Genomic DNA, 21,929 nt, shown 5'->3' with positions numbered 1-21,929 from the left:
AAAAATTCTTAAAAAAAAAAAAAAGAAATCAAGGAGGAAAAAGTTTTTGAAAGAAGAAATGAATAATATGTGTTCAGTTGGCCAGCATTTAATGAATACCTGCTACCTGCCAGGCTCCCTGCTAGGCACACAGTTAACAACAGTAGTAAGATCAATCCAGTGCTGGTTGTCATGAAATTTATATTCTAGTGAGAAAGACAGACACTGTTTACATAATTAGCAGTGTAGTAACTTTTACAAATAAGTGCATGTTGTTTGGGGACCACGTAACAATAAGACTTCTTCTTTCGTTGGGGGAATGTGGAAAAAAAAAAAAGCTGAGATATGAAGGATGAATAAAATGGGTATGGGACACTTTCTACTAAAGTGCTGAGGTGAAAAAGAGCATGATAAGTTGGAAGGCTTGAACTAAGTTATGTGGCTACAATAGAGAGTGGGAATAACCTGAGATACTAGGTGACATTTAATGAGTGTGTATTCTCTGCCAGATACTCTTGTAGCTACTGTATATGTATTACCAGATCTTGTAGGGCATTAGAGACCTTGTTTAGGATCTTGTTCTTTAACCTTCGGACAGAGAGAAGTGAAAAGACCATTTTAACCAAGTGAGTGATATAGAAAGACGTGGAGGGGAACAAGAGTGGTTGTGGAAAGACTGATTAAGCTATATGGTGAACCAGGTAATGGATGATGGTAGCTTGGTCTAGGGTGGTGGTAGTAAGGATTGAAAAAGGTAGATGAATTTGAGATATATTTAGGTGGTTTGGTGATTGAATGCAGGGTGGGGGAGCAGCAGTGGTGGGCAAGGAATTAGGAGGACTTAAAGCTGATACACAGGTTCTGGCTGGAGCAATGGGGTGAGTATCATTTGAGAAAGGGAATGCTAGGAGGTCTGGTTGGGAGACAAAAGAAGAGGTTTTGCGTGGCTCTGTTAGGCACGTGATGAATAGGAGACACCAGGGAGACAGCCGAGTCAAGCTGGCTGTTGGGTCTCGGACGAGATGGATGGGCTGGAGAGAGAAATTTATAATCATTGGCAAAAGGGTGTAGATCAAATTGTCGAGGACAGTAATTCTCAAACTTTAGAGTGGATCAGAATCAGCTAGAAGGTTTAATACAGATTTCTGGGCCCACTCCCGAGTTTTCTCTTCAGTTGATCGGTGATCTGTGTTGCTGATCCAGATGTCACATTTTGAGAAGGTGTAGAGTGAGACAGGAAAAGACCCAGAACTACCCTAACCTTAGGAACTCATTTATGTTGAAGTGGAATAGGAACCTACAAAAAAGACTAAGAAAGAAATAGGAGGAAAAAACCAATGTTTATTTTATTTACCTAAAGTTAGGAATACTTTGGTGAGAACATGGAATGGTGGGACAAAGGCCAATTGGAGGAAATGCAGCATAAATAGAAGAATGAAGAAAGGGAGCATAGAATGAGGGTGACTTTCTGAGGGAGTTTTGCTATGAAATGAAGAAGACAGGATACAAGAGCCTTGAATATATTTGTTAATGAAAAGATGCCAGTTGAAAGAAAGAGGTTGTGGGTGTGGGCAGTGGAGAAGACATATGGTGAACTAATCCATAGCTCAAGGTCCAGATGGAGACATATGGTGAAATAATCCATATGTCTCCATGGAGACATATGGTGAAATAATCCATAGCTCAAGGTCCAGATGGAGAAGGAAAAGGTAGGATCCAGGTACAGGTAGCATTACATGGAGAGCCACCTTTTCCTTTATCAAGTGGGAAGGAGGAAAGGATGGGTGCAGGTAAGTTTGTAGAGGTACTGGCAGGAGGTTGATTTAGTGTTTGTCTGACAGCTTGTTTTCTCTGTGAAGTCAGCAGACATCTACTGAGATAGGGTAGCAGTTTCAAGGAAAATGGAGAAAGTGTAACTAGTCTTGGCAGAAAGTGGGGAAGTAAGTTGACAAGAGAAGCATGATAGGGTTGTTAAATTGTGTTGTGGAGTGCCTAGATGAGATTGGTGACTCTGAAAATACGGTGTGTTTATTCCTCTCAGCTGCACTCAGAGTTTGGGTGCAGTCAGGGAGAATGTAAATAGCAGGATGGATGGTACAAAGCAGATGAAACTATAGGACTGTAGGACAAGGGTGCTTAGAAAAGAGAGTCTTTGAAAGGCTGGACCATGGAATATAAGCTGGAAAGGAAGTAAAATGACAGACTACAAATAAATCAAGAAGGAGTAAGAGATGCAGAAAAGAGATCGTTGTTTAGTCGTGGAAATTTCTGTGTTATACATATGCATTTGCCATAGATGATTCCTACTATGAGCTAAGAATTCACTCCCACCAGTGTCACTACTACCAGATTCCTAGGTCACTGACATTTTTTAAAGTAGTAATTACTAATTTTCTGACATCCTTTTTTTTTTTAAAGCAATACCTAGATTTTAAATTAAACCTACATTTAAAGCATTTAGTTTCTTTCATGTATTGGTATCTATCTATCTGTCTGTCTGTCTATATACACACACACACACACACAGGACTTTGTTTTCTAGAATTCTAATTCTCAGTAAGAATGATACAGTTCTTTTCCAGTCTGTTTTGATCATGGATTTTGGAATATACAGGGAAAGATTGTATAAAAGTAACATAATTTGGTGTAACTCTAGGAAAATATTTTTGGAAATAATAAAGGAGGTAAATTGAGAAATTAGTTGCTGACCTCTTTAAGGACGTCAGTAGATGAAACTTTCCTATGTGTGCATTTGCCAGTAAGAAAGGGGAATAGAAACCAGAGAAGGCAGTAGAAAAGGGGGTGAAGAAAAGTAAGATAGAAAACTAAAATATAAAGGATAAAACACAGAACTACGGGTATTTTATATTAGGCCCAACTACTGTTTTCTCTTTGATGAGGGAAAAAAGTTGGAGCAAGGAGGTGTCAATAAGGAGAAATCAGAGGAAACAAAGAATTGGAGGCTTCTATAAAGTCAAAGTGCAGGTGGAATGGAAGGAAAGAAATGGGGCAAAAACCAGCCAAACAGAAAACCCAAAAGGAAGGTTGACCTGGTACCCTGAAGAGGTTTCTGGGTCAAAACAGTGGAAGAGATAGAAAGATGAGAGATTATAGTCAAAAAGGAGACTATAGAATTAAGTGACCAAGAATTAAGCTCCTTGGGGTTGAAGATTTAAGTAAAAGTGCAGGAGCTGGAGAAGATCATCAGTATAGATGCAATTTTGGCATTGCCAAAGATGAAGGTGGGGAGGAAGAAGATGAGCATGGTTCCATACTTTAGCAACCTTGAAGGTGCAGGTGTGGCTTTCAAGAGAAGATTTTGATGAATGGTGGTCATGGAATGTTTTTCCAAAAGCAGCAATACGGAATAAGATGTCCGTAGACCTCTTTGCTCTTTGAGTAGGAAGTCAAAGGGCACCAGGGAGATGGTGGTAAAAAGGTGATGTCATGGCGGAAATAGTAAAGGTAAAGAGATACAAGGAGCGCTTAAGAAAAAAAAGTAGAAAACATGGGGAAATATATTGGTAATGATTGGGGGCTAGAAGATGATGGGCAGCTAGCAATGAAGTTAATGTGGAGAGAGAGAAGGGCTGAGCTGAAAGAAAGTATTGGAGGGCTTTACAAATGAAAGGTAGTTTGTAGCTTAAAGCAGCCTTGATGTATGCATAATAGGAAGGGAAACTAGAAGTTGCTAGATAGACTAAAGCAGTGGCCTCCAAATTTGTCTCATTATTCCATACATGTAAAATTGAGCACACTTCCATGTATGTTATCAATTATATGCATACATTACTATCATTCTGTATGTTAACAGCTTATTTTTTAGTAAAAAATTAAAAAGAAATTCTTATGTTTTTTCCCTGTATTCCATTATGAAGACCCCTGGGCTAGAGGGACATGTTAGTAATTTAGGGCATGGGTACAAAGCCTGTTCAGTTTTATAATTGCAGGATCGTATAAGAAGAGCTGACTCCAAGGTTCCAATAGAAATGTTGGTATTGATAACATGACCTCTATAGTCTTATAATGTAGGTGCTGACTCTTGTCACCTAATCTGTAATGCAAACATTTTATTGGCAGTTAACAGAATTACATAACAGTAAGTACTTGGCTTCTGGTTTTCAGCAAAGAAATTTCAAGTAATGGTTTTTCTAGTGTATTAAAAGGATTCTCTTCAATATTAACCTGTGGTCAATCTCCTAAAACAGATTGTTTTGGATGAGTAAACACTATGCTCTTTAGCTATAAAAAGTTACATCAGTGGAACGATTAGGCCGTATTCCCCTTGAGCACTCAGGAGAAATGGCAGCTTTATTCTTTTCATTGTGGACATTTCAGTGAGGAACTGATTTTTCCTGAGAATATGTATAGTGACCAGCCTATACCATGAGTAAATTTAAAAATAACCTTTCTGTACCTATCATCTATATAGATAATGTATGGAATAATACCATCTTAAGTGACAGATGTTGCTTCTCAATTTTCATTAAATTACTAATACAGCTGTTTGAGGTAGGTTATTTTCCTATTAGTATTGGCTTTTGGATTCATGAATGATTCAAATATTTAAGTAGAGCACAGAATTTAACAATAATTCCGAGGATATCAGATAAGCACCTAATACTTTCTTGAAAACTTAAAAAAAAAAAAAAAAAGCCTAAGGGTGTGTGTGTGTGTGTTTCCTGTCAAAGTTGGAGAGGGATTGGGGAGAAGTAGATGGGTAAGGAACAAACAAAATTCATTTCAGTCTGAACTTTCATATGCCAAGATTCAACCTACAGCAAGTTTTGATGGCTTTATAAACCCCTGAAAATGAGAGATTACTGTGGAATTGCTGACAGATGCTTAACTCTAACAGTGCAAGTGTGTTGCATTATTACAATATCAACCTCAAGGATAGAAGACAACTTCAAGCCCTACAATATTGATCAAAGGATTGAACACAAAGTACACACTTTTATTTTAATAATTCCTTGCCTGGAGAAGTATTTGAAAAAGTGACACAAGAAGTAGAACCACATGATAGCTTTGGTATTAGCTGAAAACAAAACTTTTTAATGTTTGGAATTTCATAAGCCTTTGATGTACATCTTTACTGTATTTTAAGCTCCTGATGACACAGAGCATTATCATAGGCCCTATGGGAGAGATTTTATATTACATATATATATATATATATATATATATATATATATGTAATTTTTTTTGTGGTAGCTATGGCACTATTTCTTAGAGAACTTGCTTTTTAAAAATAGGTTAATGCATGAGATACCACAATCTAAATGTGATCCAATAAGATTATCATTAGTATGTTTTCTGAGGCATTCAGGATTGGAGCTGAGGACTAAGGAGATAAAAAGAAAATATAACTGAGGTAAAAGCTGCAGCATCAAAAGCTGCTGCACCTTTACAACTCATCACTTGATGCTTCCTCTAACCATTGCCCTCCTGTGACATCTCACACCCCAATCTTTTTTTTTTTTCTTTTTTCTTTTTCTTTTTGGCAGTGGAAATAAGGTTTGAGAGCAGAAAGTTTGGTATATAGTAAACCTGACCTAAACACATCAAATTGTTGTATACTGAACTGTAAGCATATATTTTCAAACAGAGTTAGGAAGGGGCTCTGTGGCAGGGAGGAGGTATCTGGTTTTAAATTTTAACCATGGATATGGATACAGAAAACTGATAAAGTTCTTGCTTCAGGGGCGAAGAATTTGGTAGAGATAACAAATTTACTTTTTTCTGTAATAACCTTTTAGACATTTCAGATTTTGTATCATGAGTACAGTGTTACCTATAATAAACAAAAGAACAAATTGATAAACTGTAGCATAGATAACTGTTCATTGTCTCTAAATTAACCCCCCCCCCCCCCGCCTTTGTTTTTTCTTCAGGTATTGGCAATGGCTGCTACTGTGAACTTGGAACTTGATCCCATTTTTTTGAAAGCACTAGGCTTCTTACATTCAAAGAGTAAGGATTCTGCAGAAAAGCTAAAGGCACTACTTGATGAATCTTTGGCTCGGGGCATTGATTCAAGTTACCGTCCATCTCAAAAGGTGAATAAAAAGCTTGGAGGAAGTTTTGTGAGGCCTGTAGTAGAACAGTGTTAGTATTCAGACCATCTCAAAACAGTCTCCCTGCCATAATAATCTTTCCTTGAGGCATGAAGAAATTATGTTCTTTAATGTTCTTCCTTCACGCTCTCAGAGAACTGTTGCATTACATAGAAAAGTTAGCTGGGTGGGAGGGATATTCTGTTGTACTACTTTATGTGTAGAGAATCCCGCTTATTTATGATTTAATTTCTATCTTTATGATCAAAATATTTTTTAAGCTACTGGTTGAAACCGTAACTTGTAATTATTCTCTAATGTTTTGCAGGCCAAAAATCATGAAGTAAAAGGGCAGGGATTTTGCAATGAAGTGGATTGAATATGGGTAGGATAATTTAAGGGGAAAAGGAGATGTGAATGAACTATGAGAACTGTGTGGCTCCAACTTTGGTAATAACAAAGCAGTCAAACAACTTTCTGTGAAAAGAGTATACATTTTGAAACCAAAGCTGCTTTAAATCCCAGCTTGCCTCTTACTAGTTGTGTGGTAGTAGATATTATATCCTGAACATTTATTGTGTTTAAGGTACTTTTCTGCATGGTGTATGTGTATAATTAATTTTAATTGTGATAATGATCCTTTGAGATAGGTATTATTTATTTTCGTTTAAAAATAAGGAAACTGATGGGCACCTGGGTGGCTCAGTCAATTAAGCGTCTGACTTCAGTTCAGGTCATGATCTCAAGGTCCTGTGATCAAGCCCCACGCAGGGCTTCCTGCTCAGCTGGGAGTCTGCTCGTCCCTCTGCCCCTCCCCCTGCTCGTGCTGTCTTGCTCTATAAATAAAATCTTTTTAAAAAATAAAAATAAATAAGGAAACTAAGGTGCATAGTAACTTCATTTCAGCCAGCCTCTATTTCTTTATTAGTAAAATGGGGATAATAAAAATTACCTTGCAAAATTGTGAAAATTAACCAAAGATAAATTATGTAAGTTACCTAGTGTAGTATCTGCTTGGTACATAATAGGCTTTTTGTGAATGGCAGCTCTTATTATATTCTGTAACACCTGATACGTCCTTTCAAACCTTTCTAAAGCTCTAGAACCCTGAAACTCCAAGTCACCCAGGTCTTTGGACCTAGAAACCAAACTGAGAAAGGGAAGACAGGATTACATCATTCTCTCAGTCTAATCCAGAATTTCAAGCTAAAGACAGGCCCACATCCCAGACTCAGCAGCCAAGCCCCAGACCCAGTGCTTAAGTAAACAGTGGTATATCGCCCCCAGTCTTCTTTCAACACAAACTCTTGTATTCTCAAGCCTTTCTACTGTGTTTTGAATAGTAGGGCCAGTGTGTCCTTGTTTCTTCCACCATTGTCATTCTGGTAGGTTCAGCAAGTTCAAACTGACCAGATTACACAAATCTACAGAATGCACCAGTAAGTTTATTCTGCTCTGAATACTGATACTATCCCAATAGGAAAAACCTATTCTTAATAAAGAAGCAGTACTGTATTTTGAGATTCTAAAACAAAAGGAAATTCATTTATTAAAGTATATGAAATATTTGTTTTGATTAAAAAGCCTCCTGCCTTAGATTTCTAACTGGAGTTACTTCTGTTGATCAACCTACAGAATATACTCTGTTAGGTATTTAAAAAGTATGGATTCACTTAATTGTAGCCTTTAGCTGTCCATTTCCATCTCTAGAGTAAGAATCACCTGGAGGCAGTGGTGTGCTTATAAATATTAACAACTGATTCTCCAAATGTAGGTTCAACATAAAAATTGTTGATATTTCATTTACATCATTGAATAAGTCAAATGTGAAATAATGATCTCAGAGGTGCCTGGGTGGCTCAGTTGATTAAGCCTTGATCAAGATCAGCTCTTTATCTCAGCTCAGGTCTTGATTTCAGTCATGAACTCAAGCCTCATTGGCTACATGCTCGGCATGGAGTCTGTTTATAAAAAAAAGAAAAAGGGAAAGAAAAGAAAAAGAAATAATGAACTTAGAACTGAACTCATCTGTCAATGACTTGTAACTCTTTTTCTGAATTAGATAATAGTTTTCAAACGCTACAAGATTTTTAGTTTTTTATGTTAGAGACACAATAACTTTTTAAGTTAAACTGCATTACCAACATTTTTTTCCGTCGCTTTCCCAAGTCTAAATGAGTGGTCACCAAACTTTCTGTAAAAATGTTTTAGGTTTTGTGGGCCACATGGTCTCTGTCACAACAATCTGATTCTGCCATGATAGCATGAAAACACCACAGGTTATACATAAATGAATGAGTATTGCTGTGTTCTAATGTAACTTGATTTATAAAAAACAGGCAATGGGCCAGATTTGGCCTCTAGGCCTCTTTTCCAACGTCTGGTCTAGACAATCAGCACAATAAATCAAGTGTAGCTACCAATAAGTCTAAAGCCCTGTTCTTTATCCCTTCCCCATTTCTTCCTCCTCAGAGGTTACCACTGCTCTGAAGCTAGTGTATATCATTCCAGTTTGTATTTTTATACATTTATGTGTTATCACAAAGAAGTAGACCGCACTCAGATGTTTTCGTTTATTTTAAATGGGAGGAAATGGCCTCCTTTTTTGCAGGGTGATTTCAAGGAGCTATCATAGACATAAACTCTGTGTACTATTAGCAATAGATAACAAGTATAAATATCAGCAAAGTGGTAATATTATAAGACAAGGAGGAAAAGACAAGCCAGAGACTGGTAATATTTGCAAAACAAGTATCTGATAAAGGATTTGTATCCAGAACCTATGAAGAACTTTTTAGACTCAGTAATAAAATAAACAACTCCATTTTTTAAAAAGGGCAAAAAATTTAGAGGAACGCTTTACCAAAGAAGATATACATATGGCAGATAAGCACTTGAAAAACTGTTCAACATCATTAGACATTAGGAAAATGGAAATTGAATCAATAATGATATACCACTCTATACGTACTACAATGTCTAAAATTAAAAAGTTTAGCTATACCAATGTTGACGAGGATATGAAGGAGCTGGGACTCTTCATATACTCCTGGTGGAAATATAAAATGGTATGCTACTTTGGAAAATCATTTGTTAGTTTCCTAAAAAGTTAAACACACCTACCATATCATCCAGCCATTTTACTCCTAGACATTAATTCTAGAGAAATGAAAGTAAATGTCCACACAAAGATTTGTGCATGAATGGTCATAATAGCTTTATTTGGAATAGCCCCAAACTATAAACAAATATTCACCAATAGATAAGTGAATAAACAAAAGATATATCCATTCAATAGAATATTATTCAGCGATACAAGGAATGAACTGTTGATATACTCAACAACCTGAGTCAATCTCAAAATAAATAGGCTGAGTGAAAGAAGACAGAAAAAAAGAGTACATACTGTATGATTTTGTTCCTATAAATTTCTAGGAAATGTAAACTAATTTGTAGTTACAGAAAGCAGGTTAGTGATTGCCTGACGATGGGGGGGACATAGTTTCTCTAGAATTTATACCTCTATGAGTAATTATAATGGGCCACAGGGAAACTTTGGGGAATGATGGATATGGTCTTTATATTGATTGTGGTGATGGTTTCATGTGAAAAGTACCAATTTTACACTTTAATAGATACATTTTATATATCAATTATTTCCCAATAAAGCTTTTTAAAGAAATGGATATTACATTGGTCAAAACAAATCTTAATTTTTTACTGATAATTGTTTATGTTTATGATCTACTTTTTACAGTTTCTTAGAACATTTAATTACAAGTATCTTTTTTATTTCATCTTTTAGGATGTGGAGCCACCCAAAATTTCAAGCACAAAAGCTATTACTGTTAAGCAAGAGCCCAAAACGTCATCCAGTCTTCCTTCTGGCAATAGTAATGGCAAGGCCCTCACAACTGAAAAAGTAAAGAAGGAAGCTGAAAAGAGACCAGCTGATAAAGTAAGAATTAATTTAATCTGCCTTTAAAAAGAGTAAATCAGTTGTGCTTATAGGCAGGAACAATGTTTCTTTCTGTGCTCACTTTTACATAATAGTAGGTAAAGTACATAATAATTACTCAGTAAACATATTTTGATAATTATAGATGTTGATTTTTTGAAAAGTGAGTAAAATTTAGAAACATTATTTAACCATTTACTGAAGTCATTATCAATGCATATTTGAACCCTAGGGGATGTACTAATTTCAAATATAAACTTTAATCCATAACTTAAATATTCTAGATAGAACAGTTGTTGAGAAGAAAAGACTAGAGAGAATAAAGATGTAAGTGACTAAACATGAAATTTGTTGCAGGATGGTGTGTACCTTAACAGAGCTACAGGAAGTTCTTGGATTGCCTGTTTTGAATGATTTTTACACGTAGTTAATTATTAAGATTTTAGCACTTAGTAAAAAACACATTAAAAAGATCTTTAGTAATTCTTGCCCTCAAGGTGAAATATTTTAGTCTCATATGTTTTCATACTTTTTCTAAATATTGGCTATTTATAAACTATATAGTATTGTTTTCTGTGCTTTTTAGTTGATATAAATGGTATCATACTGTACATGTATATCTTTTGGCAACTTACTTTTTCATCTCTCAAGAAATGTGCTTTTGAAATTCACGTGTGTTGATAACATGAAGATGTGAATATTGCTTTCAGCTACCATATAATAGTTATTGAGTGAATAAATCAGTTTATCCATTCCCCTACTGATGAGCAATTAGCTTATTTCTCCATTTTTTCTATTACAATGGTTCTTCAGTGAGCTACTTTAAAGGGAAATTTGTGCACATGGTGATAGTTTCTATAGGAGGTATATCTATAAATAGATGTAATAGGATAGGTACGTCTTCAGTTATTACTGTCCATTGTCAAGTTACTCTCCAAAGTGTATATACTAAATTTATACTCTCGCCAATAACGTATAAGAATGGCAAATTCTCCATGTCTTATCAGACTTTTTAATTGTTGCCAATCTGACAGGTATGTCTGTAATATTTATATCTTAAAGAGAGGAGCCAGAATTTGCTTTGAAGCAAATATGGCAGTGTCTGGATGACTGGGAGATGGTTTGTTATTTGCTTCTTTTCAATATTTCGAATATCAGTAGTTTAAGATTTTATTTATTTGAGAGAGAGAGAGCAAACACGATAGGGGGTCAGAGGGGAGAGGGAGAAGCAGCCTCCCCACTGAGCAGGGAGCCCAATGTCGGCTTGATCCCAGAACCCAGGATCATGACTAAGCCAAAGTCAGACACTTAACCAACTGAGCCACCTAGGTGCCCCAAATATCAGTAGTTTATAATTTAAAATATTTAAGATAAAAAGTAGCCTTAAAAATAGCCTTTTTAGTACTGTGACTTCTCATTTCAAAGCATCCGACATGGGGAACAAAAGGCCATGTAAGTAAGTGCATTGAACTTCCAGAATTCTTTAATGGATAAAAGAATACAAAGACAGATACAGATACATACTAAAATGTTCTGATTTTTTTTATTTCTACCTTGCTGGTTTCTTGTAATGTATTGATTATGAATTTATTATAAATCTTCTACAGATCTTTAGTGTTTATAACTGTTCCTAAGTATGTCAAAATATCTGTCAAGTAGACTTGGTCATTACAGGTGTCTATCTTATCCATCTCTCCATGATATAAGGTTTATTCTGACATGTTACTTTCTGATTGTCTGCTTTTTATAGATGAAATCAGACATCACAGAAGGAGTTGATATTCCAAAGAAACCTAGATTGGAGAAACCAGAGACACGGTCCTCTCCCATTACTGTCCAAACCAGCAAGGATTTAGCTATGACTGACCTTTCCAGTTTTGAGGAGACTAGTGCTGATGATTTTGCCATGGAGATGGGATTGGCCTGTGTTGTTTGTAGGTAAGTTGTACCTTTCTGTGAAAAGATTCTTTTGTTTTGTAAAAGAGCAAGCAAAAGGAAAAATAAAATCAGACCAATTGTCGGGTGTTTGTTTTGTTTTTATAATTTGTAGGTGGGTAGGAGATAAGTAGATTATTCTCTATGAGATGTCTGCATAGCAATTTAACATCTTGAAATTGTCAATTATTGTATCTTCCTCACTATGGCATCTTTAATCTGTCACAGTAACATTTTCTGCATTCTTGGTTTAGAGAGGGAAAGCTATTATTGCTTTATTCTTTAGTGAAGAAGAATCTGTTCAGTGGATTAATTCTGTTCTTTTTAAGAGGCCTGTGTTGCTTTTTTTTTTCCCTTTGAATTGTTGATACTACTTATAAAGTACACTGTTATATGTTATTTTCTAAGCACCTTACATCTTTTCCTACAAATAATGGAGAAGAATGAATGGATTATATAGTTTATTCTAAGTGTTGTTTTAAAACATGGATACGTAATTATAAAAACATGGATAATTTTGCTTATTAGAAGATGCATTGTAAAAATCAGAAAAACTGAATTTTAAACTGCTCAATGCAAGGGACTATATTTTTAATTGTTAATGACTTGTACTGCCTAGCACAACAGAAAAGATTACCATCTTTGTTTCTGTTTTCTTCATGAAAATGTTAGATTCTGGTGCATTGGGACAGAGTAAATAACTATAAGCTTTTGTGATCCTTACAGAGAATGAGTTAATGTACTTCTGAATAGAATCATTTGTTACAGCTTCATTGTTTCACATATATTTATTTCAGCCTTTATCTACCATGAAGTTTATAATTTTTAAAAAAGAAATAAATGTCAAAGTAATAAAGGAGAGAGAACTAGTAACTTTAACCCTCCATTTGGATAGTTAGGCTGTGGTGATTGCTTTTTGAATTTATATTTTCTTGATACACAATTTGCTACATTCTATTCAGTTGATAACACTGCATTTATTGAATACTCTTATCTGCACAGTAATATGCTAAATACTGTAGATAATTAGGTCCTGTTTCTATCTTCATGTGTAAGTCAATTTAAGTATATAGGCAACTTATTTTAGTGAACTTATATATTAGCGAAGAAGACAGAATAACATGTAAGTAACAAATATAAAGGAATTTAATAGAAGTATAGAGAAAAATGTTATGAGACTATTGGAACACTAGCCAAAGTCTACTCCCTTCTGGGAGAAAGAAAAAAATTATAATGAGAAATGGCTAGGAGAATATAGCCAAATTCAGTTACGGGGATGCCTTGTATTCATTGGTGCTCGAGTGTGGAATGCTTGTGCAGGCTACATGCTAGAGTTTGTTGTTTTGCTGTTTGGTTGTCTGGGGTGTTTCCCTCTTTTATATATCACACTTACCAAAACAACCCTAAAATGGCTTTAAATTGTTGCATTCAAATAAGTGCAATGTTTGATGGTATATTTCCTTAGGCAAATGACGGTGGCATCCGGTAATCAATTAGTAGAATGTCAGGAGTGCCATAATCTCTACCACCAAGATTGCCATAAGCCCCAGGTGACAGACAAAGAAGTGAATGACCCTCGTCTTGTGTGGTATTGTGCTCGATGTACCAGACAAATGAAAAGAATGGTAGGAATCATTTTTTTCTCTATTTTAAACAGTCTCTGTCATTTTTTTGTTGATAGGTGCTTTTCAAAATAAAATTTGAATATTTAAGTTGCTGAAAAAATAAGTTATGTATACTGATTATTTAAATGTTTGTATGTATAGTGTACATGTATGATTTGTTTATCTATGCCTAAAGACTAGGCCATATTATATCCATTTTTCTCTGTTCAGCTTATAATGTATTCTAATATAGATAAACAGGATTAGAGACCTACAAAATATGAATATTCCTTAACTAGTATGTCACTGTATTTACAAACATTTGGAAATACTATAAAGCACTGTGGGAAATGGTGAGATACAAAGCCCTAGTCTTTGCTGAGTCTGGTAAGGACATATTGAAAATGTCTATTCCTGAGTGGGCTTAAACCATCAAACTCACAAACTATGTACAGAAGCATTTTTTGCGTATGATGTCTGTCTTTCCATCTGTGTTTCTCTATTCCTCAGTCTGTCCTCATTGTCTTTGAGTGACCATTTATCTCATTTTCCCAATGTACTTTCTTTAAAGGCTAATATAACTGCCTTTAACATCATACTGAAATGTGTTTTCACCTGTTATATTGGATTGTTTTGTAACTTTTATTCATTTAAAAAGCAGATCATTTTCCTTTAAAGAAATCAAGAAATTGTTACTTTCTTTAGTGACTTACTCGCGTCTTCTCCTCCCCTGCCTTAGATTAGGGTCTCTTAATAGAAGAGTTTTCACATCTGTTAACCAAATAAATTTCTACATAGACTTTTCTGGCCAAATATATTTTTTCAAAGGTAGAAGTATGTAGTTAAAAGTAAAATTTCGAGTTACCTATTTTATTTTTCAATCAGTTAAATCAGAAATAGGAAATGGATGGGGCGCCTGGGTAGCTCAGTCGTTAAGCGTCTGCCTTCGGCTCACGGCGTGATCCCCGGCGTTCCGGAATCGAGTCCCACATCGGGCTCCTTGGCTGGGAGCCTGCTCCTCCCTCTCCCCTGCTGTGTTCCCTCTCTCGCTGGCTGTCTCTCTGTCACATAAATAAATAAAATCTTTAAAAAAAAAAAAAAGAAATAGGAAATGGTTTTATTACTATGAAAATTAGTAAAATTTCAATAGTATGTATATTTTCAATATGTAACAAGGAATTTCTGTGACAAAGTTTAATTTTTTCTGCTCAGGTTGATTTTTATTTAGTTTATTGTTTAAACTAGTCTTCCAGGACCTCAACCAAATGATTATGGGTGAGCAATATAGTACATTCCAGGGCATTGACAGAAGTAGTCACTAAGAATTGATAATAATAAAAATAAGTAATTTGTGACCATAATCTATCTTTCTTTAGTATATCTTCAAAGATTTTTTATTGTTATTTATTTATTTATTTATTTATTTATTTTACTAGTGTTATTGTATATTTTAACTCTTTATTATGTTATGTTAGTTTTTTATTGTTATTTTATAACAATAAAATAACAATAAAAATAACAATAAAATAAGTCTCAATAAAGTAAGCACTGTTCTCTTCAAAGGATTTTCTCCTCCGTTTTTTGTGACAGTTTATACCAAATTTATGTTTATGGTTCTAGCCCTCTTTCTGGGACGAACTTTGGCAACTGACCAGATATCTTATAGTAACTTTAAGTTCAACATCTTTAAAGTTAAAATTGTTTTCTTCTCCACTCAGTTCCCCCCCACCCCCCGGTTGCCTGAACTAGAAAACATTATCCTTGATGCCTCTTTTAATTCCATATCCCTTTGTTTACCAAATTTGCTAGTTCTACCTCTTAAACATTTATTAAATCTGTTCATTTTGCCCTTACTACCCTGTTCCACTAATTGTCTATTGCTTTAGCCCCTTAAGAAGTCTCCTTGTTCCTCAAGCGCCTGGTAGTTCAGTCAGTTAAATGTCCAAATCTTGACCTTAGCTCATGTCTTGATTTCAGGATTGTGAGTTTACTTATATAATGAGGTTATACTCATTAGGGTGAATATATGGACCTTTTCTTTTTGACTCAAGTCTGTCTTCGTATTTGTCTCTCCCACCACTTCACCATATAAACCCATACACTCTGGCCATGCCAGACTAAGTGTATCATTTCCTGAATATGTAGTGAACTTTCCTGTTCCCATATGTCCTACTTCTCATCTTTTTTTTTATCTGCGATGTCTTTTCTTTATCACTTTACGAATTAAATATGTAATTCATTTATCAGTAAGACCGTGTCTTATTCATTGGCTTAGCACCAGAGCAGAGCTCAGGGCTGAGTAGGACACATCCTACTTTCTGTTGTTCTCCGTTTAAGGTATGTAAAATGGAGGAAATGTGGTTTAGTACCAGCAATAGTCAATAAGTTCAATCTATATGTCCAAGAGCCAAAGTACTGAATGGAGAGCCATGACTAATGTTAACACATGAGTAGACTTCACCAAGAGTAGACTCAGTGAAATACCAGAAGGCAGATCTGAAGTGCGTCTAAAGATCAGGGTCCAATAAACACAAAATTTAATGAGAGAAAGAAATTTGGAAATAGTGCGGGTGCTAAATTTAGTCATTCTAACTACAATTGCTTTCATGCAGTTCTGATATGTGCGTTGGTTATTGCTCCAGGGTATCTCAGAGACACTATAAAGAGCATCTTCTACCCCATTCCCCTCACACTAATTTCTCCAACCAGGGCAGGTTCTGCAGTATACATTATTACAGGAAGACCTAGTTAAGAATGTAGTGGTAGCGTGTGGTAGGCTCCAAGATCATTCTTCAGTTCTATTATGTTCTCATTACCAGGTAATTGGTTTTGCCCCAGCACTCGGTCAGAGACTCCTATGACTTTTTGCAGTGGTTTTCAGTCTAAGGTAATAACACACCTACTCAGCAGCATTTGGAAATACATGTTTTTGATTGCTGTCTGACTGGCAATTATTACCCTGAGTGGGAGATTTCATACATTCTGCAATGTGTGAAGCAGTCACCCAGTGAAAAATTATATATCTTTTTTGGGCAGCACCAAGTCGGAGATAATACCCTAGTTCCCAAAACTAGTATTACCAGCAAAGGACCAAGGGTTCTGGGTGTTTCTTACTTAATTCGTAAGGTGGCTAGGTGATGTAGAAGAAGCAGAAGATCCAAACAGGGTCTTCTAGGCAAAGGCCCTTTCTCGGCTTCGTTGTAAGGAATCTTCATCTGCTAACACCATGTAAGTTAAGCCAGTCTTCAGAGTCTAACCTCTGGAATAGTAGATGTGGGTTGCAGCAAGTATAAGATTGAAAGCCATGGTTATAGAACCACGTATTTCTGATTTACTCTGAGGGCTGCATCTTCATAACATGGTTTTGCAGTGGAGGATAAGATAGCCCTCCTTTCCTGCTGGTAAGAGATATTTTACCACAGGTAGTCTTCTAGCATCCTTAATAATATTCTTGATCTGAATGTTTCTTTATAAATAATGTTTGAAAGTAGGTATACTTTCATATGGAAAGCGTGTAATATAAAAAATGGGTTGAATTGAAACTTAAGGACCAAAATTATATAGTACAGCAAACCGTAGCACAAGAAGATTATACAAGAAAGCCCAGACAGAAAGACTGCATTGAGCTTTCCAGAAATAGGAGCAGATTATTAATAAATTTCCTGATAAAGTCCCGCATGGTCTTATTAGGATTGTCAAAGACAATGGACTGGCTGGGAGCATCTTTCCTCATCCAGTTTGCATGGGTCCTTCCAGATTCAGTTTTCCTATCCTATATAAATGATGATGATGAATAATAAAAACTATTACTGTCCGCACTCAACATGTGCCAGACACTATACCAGACATTTATGTAACATAATTCATCCTCATAACCCACCTTAGAAACAGGTCTTATCCCCATTTCACAGATGAAGAGAATGACGATTTTGGAGATGTACATATTTTACCTGTGGTAACATAGCAAAGGAAATAGTTGAGTTGGGTTTTAATCCTATATCTATTTGACCCTAAGAACTGTGCTTTCAAACGCTGCACTATACTGTTTATATAGTTATGATTATTTACCTGGAAAACACTAATAATCTGAAAAATCGTTAGAGTTCAGAAGAGAATACGAAGTTATAAAATAAAGGAAAAAACTCAATTATTGGTCAAAATAAAATTGAAAACGCTTATACAGGAACAGTGGATACAGATTCCTCTTTGATAACATAGAAAATTGTATTTGTGGACTTTCTCAGAGTTTAGCATGCCTACTTTTGCAGTGTGGAAAAACCTCAAAAAGATACATTACTTGTCACCAGTAGTTTTTTATTCACATGCTGTATTTGAAATCATATAATTGATCTGAACTACCTTTTAACTCACCCTCATTTACTTAGAGATTTAGACCTGAACAGCAAGAAGAAAAGTCCTAAGTCTTTGACCAACCATAATAAATAAATGCACTCATTACAAGTGAAGTTAACTAGTTACAAATAATCTGTGATTTTCCTTTTTTTGAAGAAACAGTTTGGTTTGTCTTGTTAAAATGGTATTTAATCAACCTAATCTGCATGATTTATAAAGCTTAATATTATCTTTATTGTTTAGAAATGAATAAAATCTGTAAAACCATTCATAGGATGATGATAAAAATAATTTGTTCAAGAATCTGTATTTTCAGTGTCACCACAACATTTTTTAAATGTTCAACTGTATTTCAATTTGACAAGAAGTCCTGTGACAGATTTTTATTGTCTTTTTTGGTGCATTCATTTAAGATTTTGTATCTAATTTAATCCACTGATTTTTACAGGCTCAAAAAACTCAGAAACCACCACAGAAACCAGCCCCCACAGTTGTTTCTGTAGCTCCAGCTGTCAAAGATCCGTTGGTTAAGAAACCAGAAACTAAACTCAAACAAGAGACAGCTTTTCTAGCATTTAAGAGAACAGAGGTCAAGGTACAGTACATTCCATTTTTATCTAAGATTGGATTTTAATTTAGTTGACTCAAAAATAACTTTAAAAAATATTGATGAGGAACTTTATATACTGAATGGCCACATGTTGGAAAAAGACTGCATTACTGTTAGCGTTAGGTAGAAAGGGAACATTTATATAATTATTTAATATCTAGCTCTGCTATTTCTCTTTTTATCACAATTAGGAAAGATTATCTATAAGCATTCCAAGGTGGTATTATTTACCATTTCTATGTAGTCAGACACTTACCTCCAATCAGGAATGGTGTTTGAATTCTAAATACCTCTGTCCTCAGTAGCAGCAGCTTTGCTCCTCACGTTACTTGTGCTGATTGTCCTTGTGACATTTCTTTTCTGTTTATTGGCTATTGAAGAAATTTTCTTCTTTTGTCTTATTTTTTTCCTTCATTATCATGAACTTTCATGGCACCTACCTCTTATACAAAGGGACCAGATTATCTAGTGAAAGTATCACCTTTCTCATTCTTAGGTTTGCATCCTTGAAATCACACTACATTATTATTAATATCTGGCATTTTGATATCATGGAATAAAATATTTTTCGAACTAATTTTATAACAAAAACAATATTTTTACTGAGTTACATATTCCAGTTTTAAGCAGAGTACTAAAGATGGTAGAAAAAATATTAGCCCCAAATTCTCAAAGGTTGATCCCAGAAAATTCTAGGCATTACCTTGTCCTAGTGACTTATAAAAATTCAAGAACCTTGGTGTGATGATAAAGAATATGAATGTAAAGGAGTGCCTGGGTGGCCCAGTTGGTTAAGCATCCGACTCTTGATTTTGGTTCGGGTCCTGATCTCAGGGTCCTGGGAATGAGTCCTGCATCGGGCCCCGTGCTCAACAGGGAGTCTGATCTAGATTCTCGCTCTCCCCCTCCCTCTGCATCTCCCCTGCTCACTCTCTCTTTTTCTCTCTCTCTCTCTCAAATAAATAAATAAATCTTTAAAAAAAAAAAAAAGATTATGAATGTAAAGTACTCTGAGAAAGATACTGATAATTTTATTCTCGGATCATTTTTAAACTTAATTTGCCAGGGAAGAGTTAATATCCAAAGGATATCCATACTTGCCATATAAAAACTTAGTGAGTTGGAATAGAGGGGAGAATCATTTATTGAAAGTAATTAGAGTTGCTGTATTTTATACTTAAATCACTTTTAGGTAGATTTTTATACCAACTTGTTACTACTAAAGTTTAATTTTAAGAAATCCAACATGAAATCATTTTATGGAAAATAAGTTAAGGTCTTGGCTGTCATTTATTCTGATTTAGAGGTTTTGATGTTTTTATGATGAAAGTGAACACATTTTTGCTATGGAAAAAAATTTGTTTCCTTTCACATATTAAAAAGCAAATGGCTTTCTAACTGGGATAATGGGCAAGAAAATACTAATAGTTAAAAATTGAGAAATAGCTGAGAAATTTATTATTTATACTGAAATACTGGGAAATTACTTGGTCTCCACTGTTTGTGTTACTTTACTTTTTTGTGTTCTAATAGTATTATAAGCCATCTGTCATTCTGTTGAAAAGCAATACCAGTAACAGCAAGCCATTAAACTAAAATGCTATACACACAGAACTTGCTCTCTGTTTATACTTCGTAAGTGTTGGTATTTTTAATTACTTCAGATGGGTTTTCTTTTGTGAAGTTTTTTGAAAGATCATTTAGCCATATGGCAGACAGTTTTATGTTTAATAGAAAAGGGAAAAAACGAGATCTTTCGTAACTGAAAATTGAAAGTTTACTATACTTGCGTCCTTTTGCTTCCCTTAACTTTTTCTCATTACTTGTGTGCATTCCTCTAGGAATTTATAATTTATGTGTGGTTTATCTTCTCTGGATAACCTTATGAGAGAGTTACTGTATGATGTCACTGTAAAAAAAAATTCTGCTTTTCAGAATATGTGAACAAAAATCTGGACTTTTCCTCTTATAAAATAAATATCTCAGCACTCTATTCTGATTACTTTTCACATTGGTTAAAAACGTTTACATGCAGGGGCCCTGGGTGGCTCAGTTTGTTAAGTGGCCAACTCGATTTCAGCTCAGGTCATGATCTCAGGGTCCTGAGATCAAGCCCTGCATTGTGCTCTGCACTCAGCAGGGAGTCTGCTTGAGGTTTCTCCCTCTCCATCTGCCCCTGCCCTGCTTTCCCTCTCTCTCTCTCTCTCAAATAAATAAATAGGGGCGCCTGGGTGGCTCAGTTGGTTAAGTGTCTGCCTTCAGTTCAGGTCATGATCTCAGGGTCCTGGAATTGAGCCCCGCCTGCATTGGGCTCTCTGCTCAGCAGTGAGTCTGCTTCTCCCTCTCCTTCTCCCTCTGATCTCTCTTGCTCTTGCTCTTTCTCACAGTAATAAATAAAATATTTTAAAAATAAATAAATAAATTTTAAAAAATGTTTACATGCAGACAGTATTGAAGGCTACTTTGTAAGAACTAAAAATGTTTTTACCAGCTCTCACAGAGTTCAGGTCTGAAGTGCAACTGCATGTATTTTAGGCATGGTAATTACTCTATTTTTAAGTAAAATACTATTTGTAAGATTTAATCTTTTACCTATATGTAAATTTAACACTTTTGTGAATCTTAAGAATATAAAGGTAGCAAGAGTGGTAGTGAAAAGTTCAGTTTATAATTAATTTGAACAAAACCCAATTTTGCCTAATGTGAAGGTGAAAAAAATTTGTTCTCATGTGAATAAGAGCAATATTTATTTGTATAATGACATTGGTATCACCGTTAGCTTTTGCCTGGCCAAGGAAGTTAATTAGAGAAACTAAGATTTTATATCTTTAAGACATTTATCTGGGAGTGAGTCAGGCCTACTTAAAATGTCACTGTACAGCTTATGAGGCAGTTGATAAAATCCTTCGCACAAAAGCAGGGATCTCTTGTGTGATAGTTCCAATGGAAACTTTGAACAAATTGTGAAAATAAAGTTATGAAACCTTTTTAATATATCACCAGAGCTGTACAATTCCAAATAGTTAACATTGCACGTCTGTATATATTTTGCAGTGCAGGAGCTATTTGCTCAAAATTGTGTTTGGAACATTTTTTTTTTTAATGGATTCAGAATCTGACACATTCATTCACTCAATAAATAATTATCAAATGAATCTATTTATCTCAGACATCTTCTGAATGTCCTGGATATGAGCATTTTTGTCCATTAAGAGTGGATTCTGTTTTTGAAATGATCCATAAGCCATTTGGAGCAAGGTGTAAAGAATTAGGTGCTTTACTTGAACTAGATAATACCTTTTCTGGGTGAAAAACAAGTTAAAGAATTAAATCTGATTTTCTAGTAGAGCTTGTAACTGAATCTAAAAGCAATTCCCAAAAAGGAATTTCACACATTTCTTTTTGGAATCATTAGGACAAGAATATGACATCCC

The 21,929-nt window shown here is 35.1% G+C and overlaps 1 protein-coding gene across 2 annotated transcripts in view; it reads left to right on the top strand.

The window, feature by feature from the left end:
• Positions 1-21,929, top strand: part of INTS12 (integrator complex subunit 12) — a 29,056-nt gene that overhangs the window by 2,610 nt on the left and 4,517 nt on the right. For both annotated transcript variants that reach the window (XM_045799230.2, XM_045799229.2), the window contains exons 2-6: positions 5,874-6,038; positions 9,841-9,993; positions 11,744-11,931; positions 13,394-13,553; positions 18,334-18,480. In XM_045799230.2, the coding sequence (XP_045655186.1) occupies positions 5,883-6,038; positions 9,841-9,993; positions 11,744-11,931; positions 13,394-13,553; positions 18,334-18,480 (804 nt within the window). In that variant the 5' untranslated portion in view covers positions 5,874-5,882. The remainder of the gene's footprint in view (positions 1-5,873; positions 6,039-9,840; positions 9,994-11,743; positions 11,932-13,393; positions 13,554-18,333; positions 18,481-21,929) is intronic.

Source organism: Ursus americanus, chromosome 13 (assembly GCF_024610735.1).
Source record: "Ursus americanus isolate L20-20 chromosome 13, mUrsAme1.1.p, whole genome shotgun sequence".
Classification (NCBI taxonomy): domain Eukaryota; kingdom Metazoa; phylum Chordata; class Mammalia; order Carnivora; family Ursidae; genus Ursus; species Ursus americanus.
Note: the sequence above shows the minus strand (reverse complement) of the source record. Positions and strands in the feature narration are given on the sequence as shown.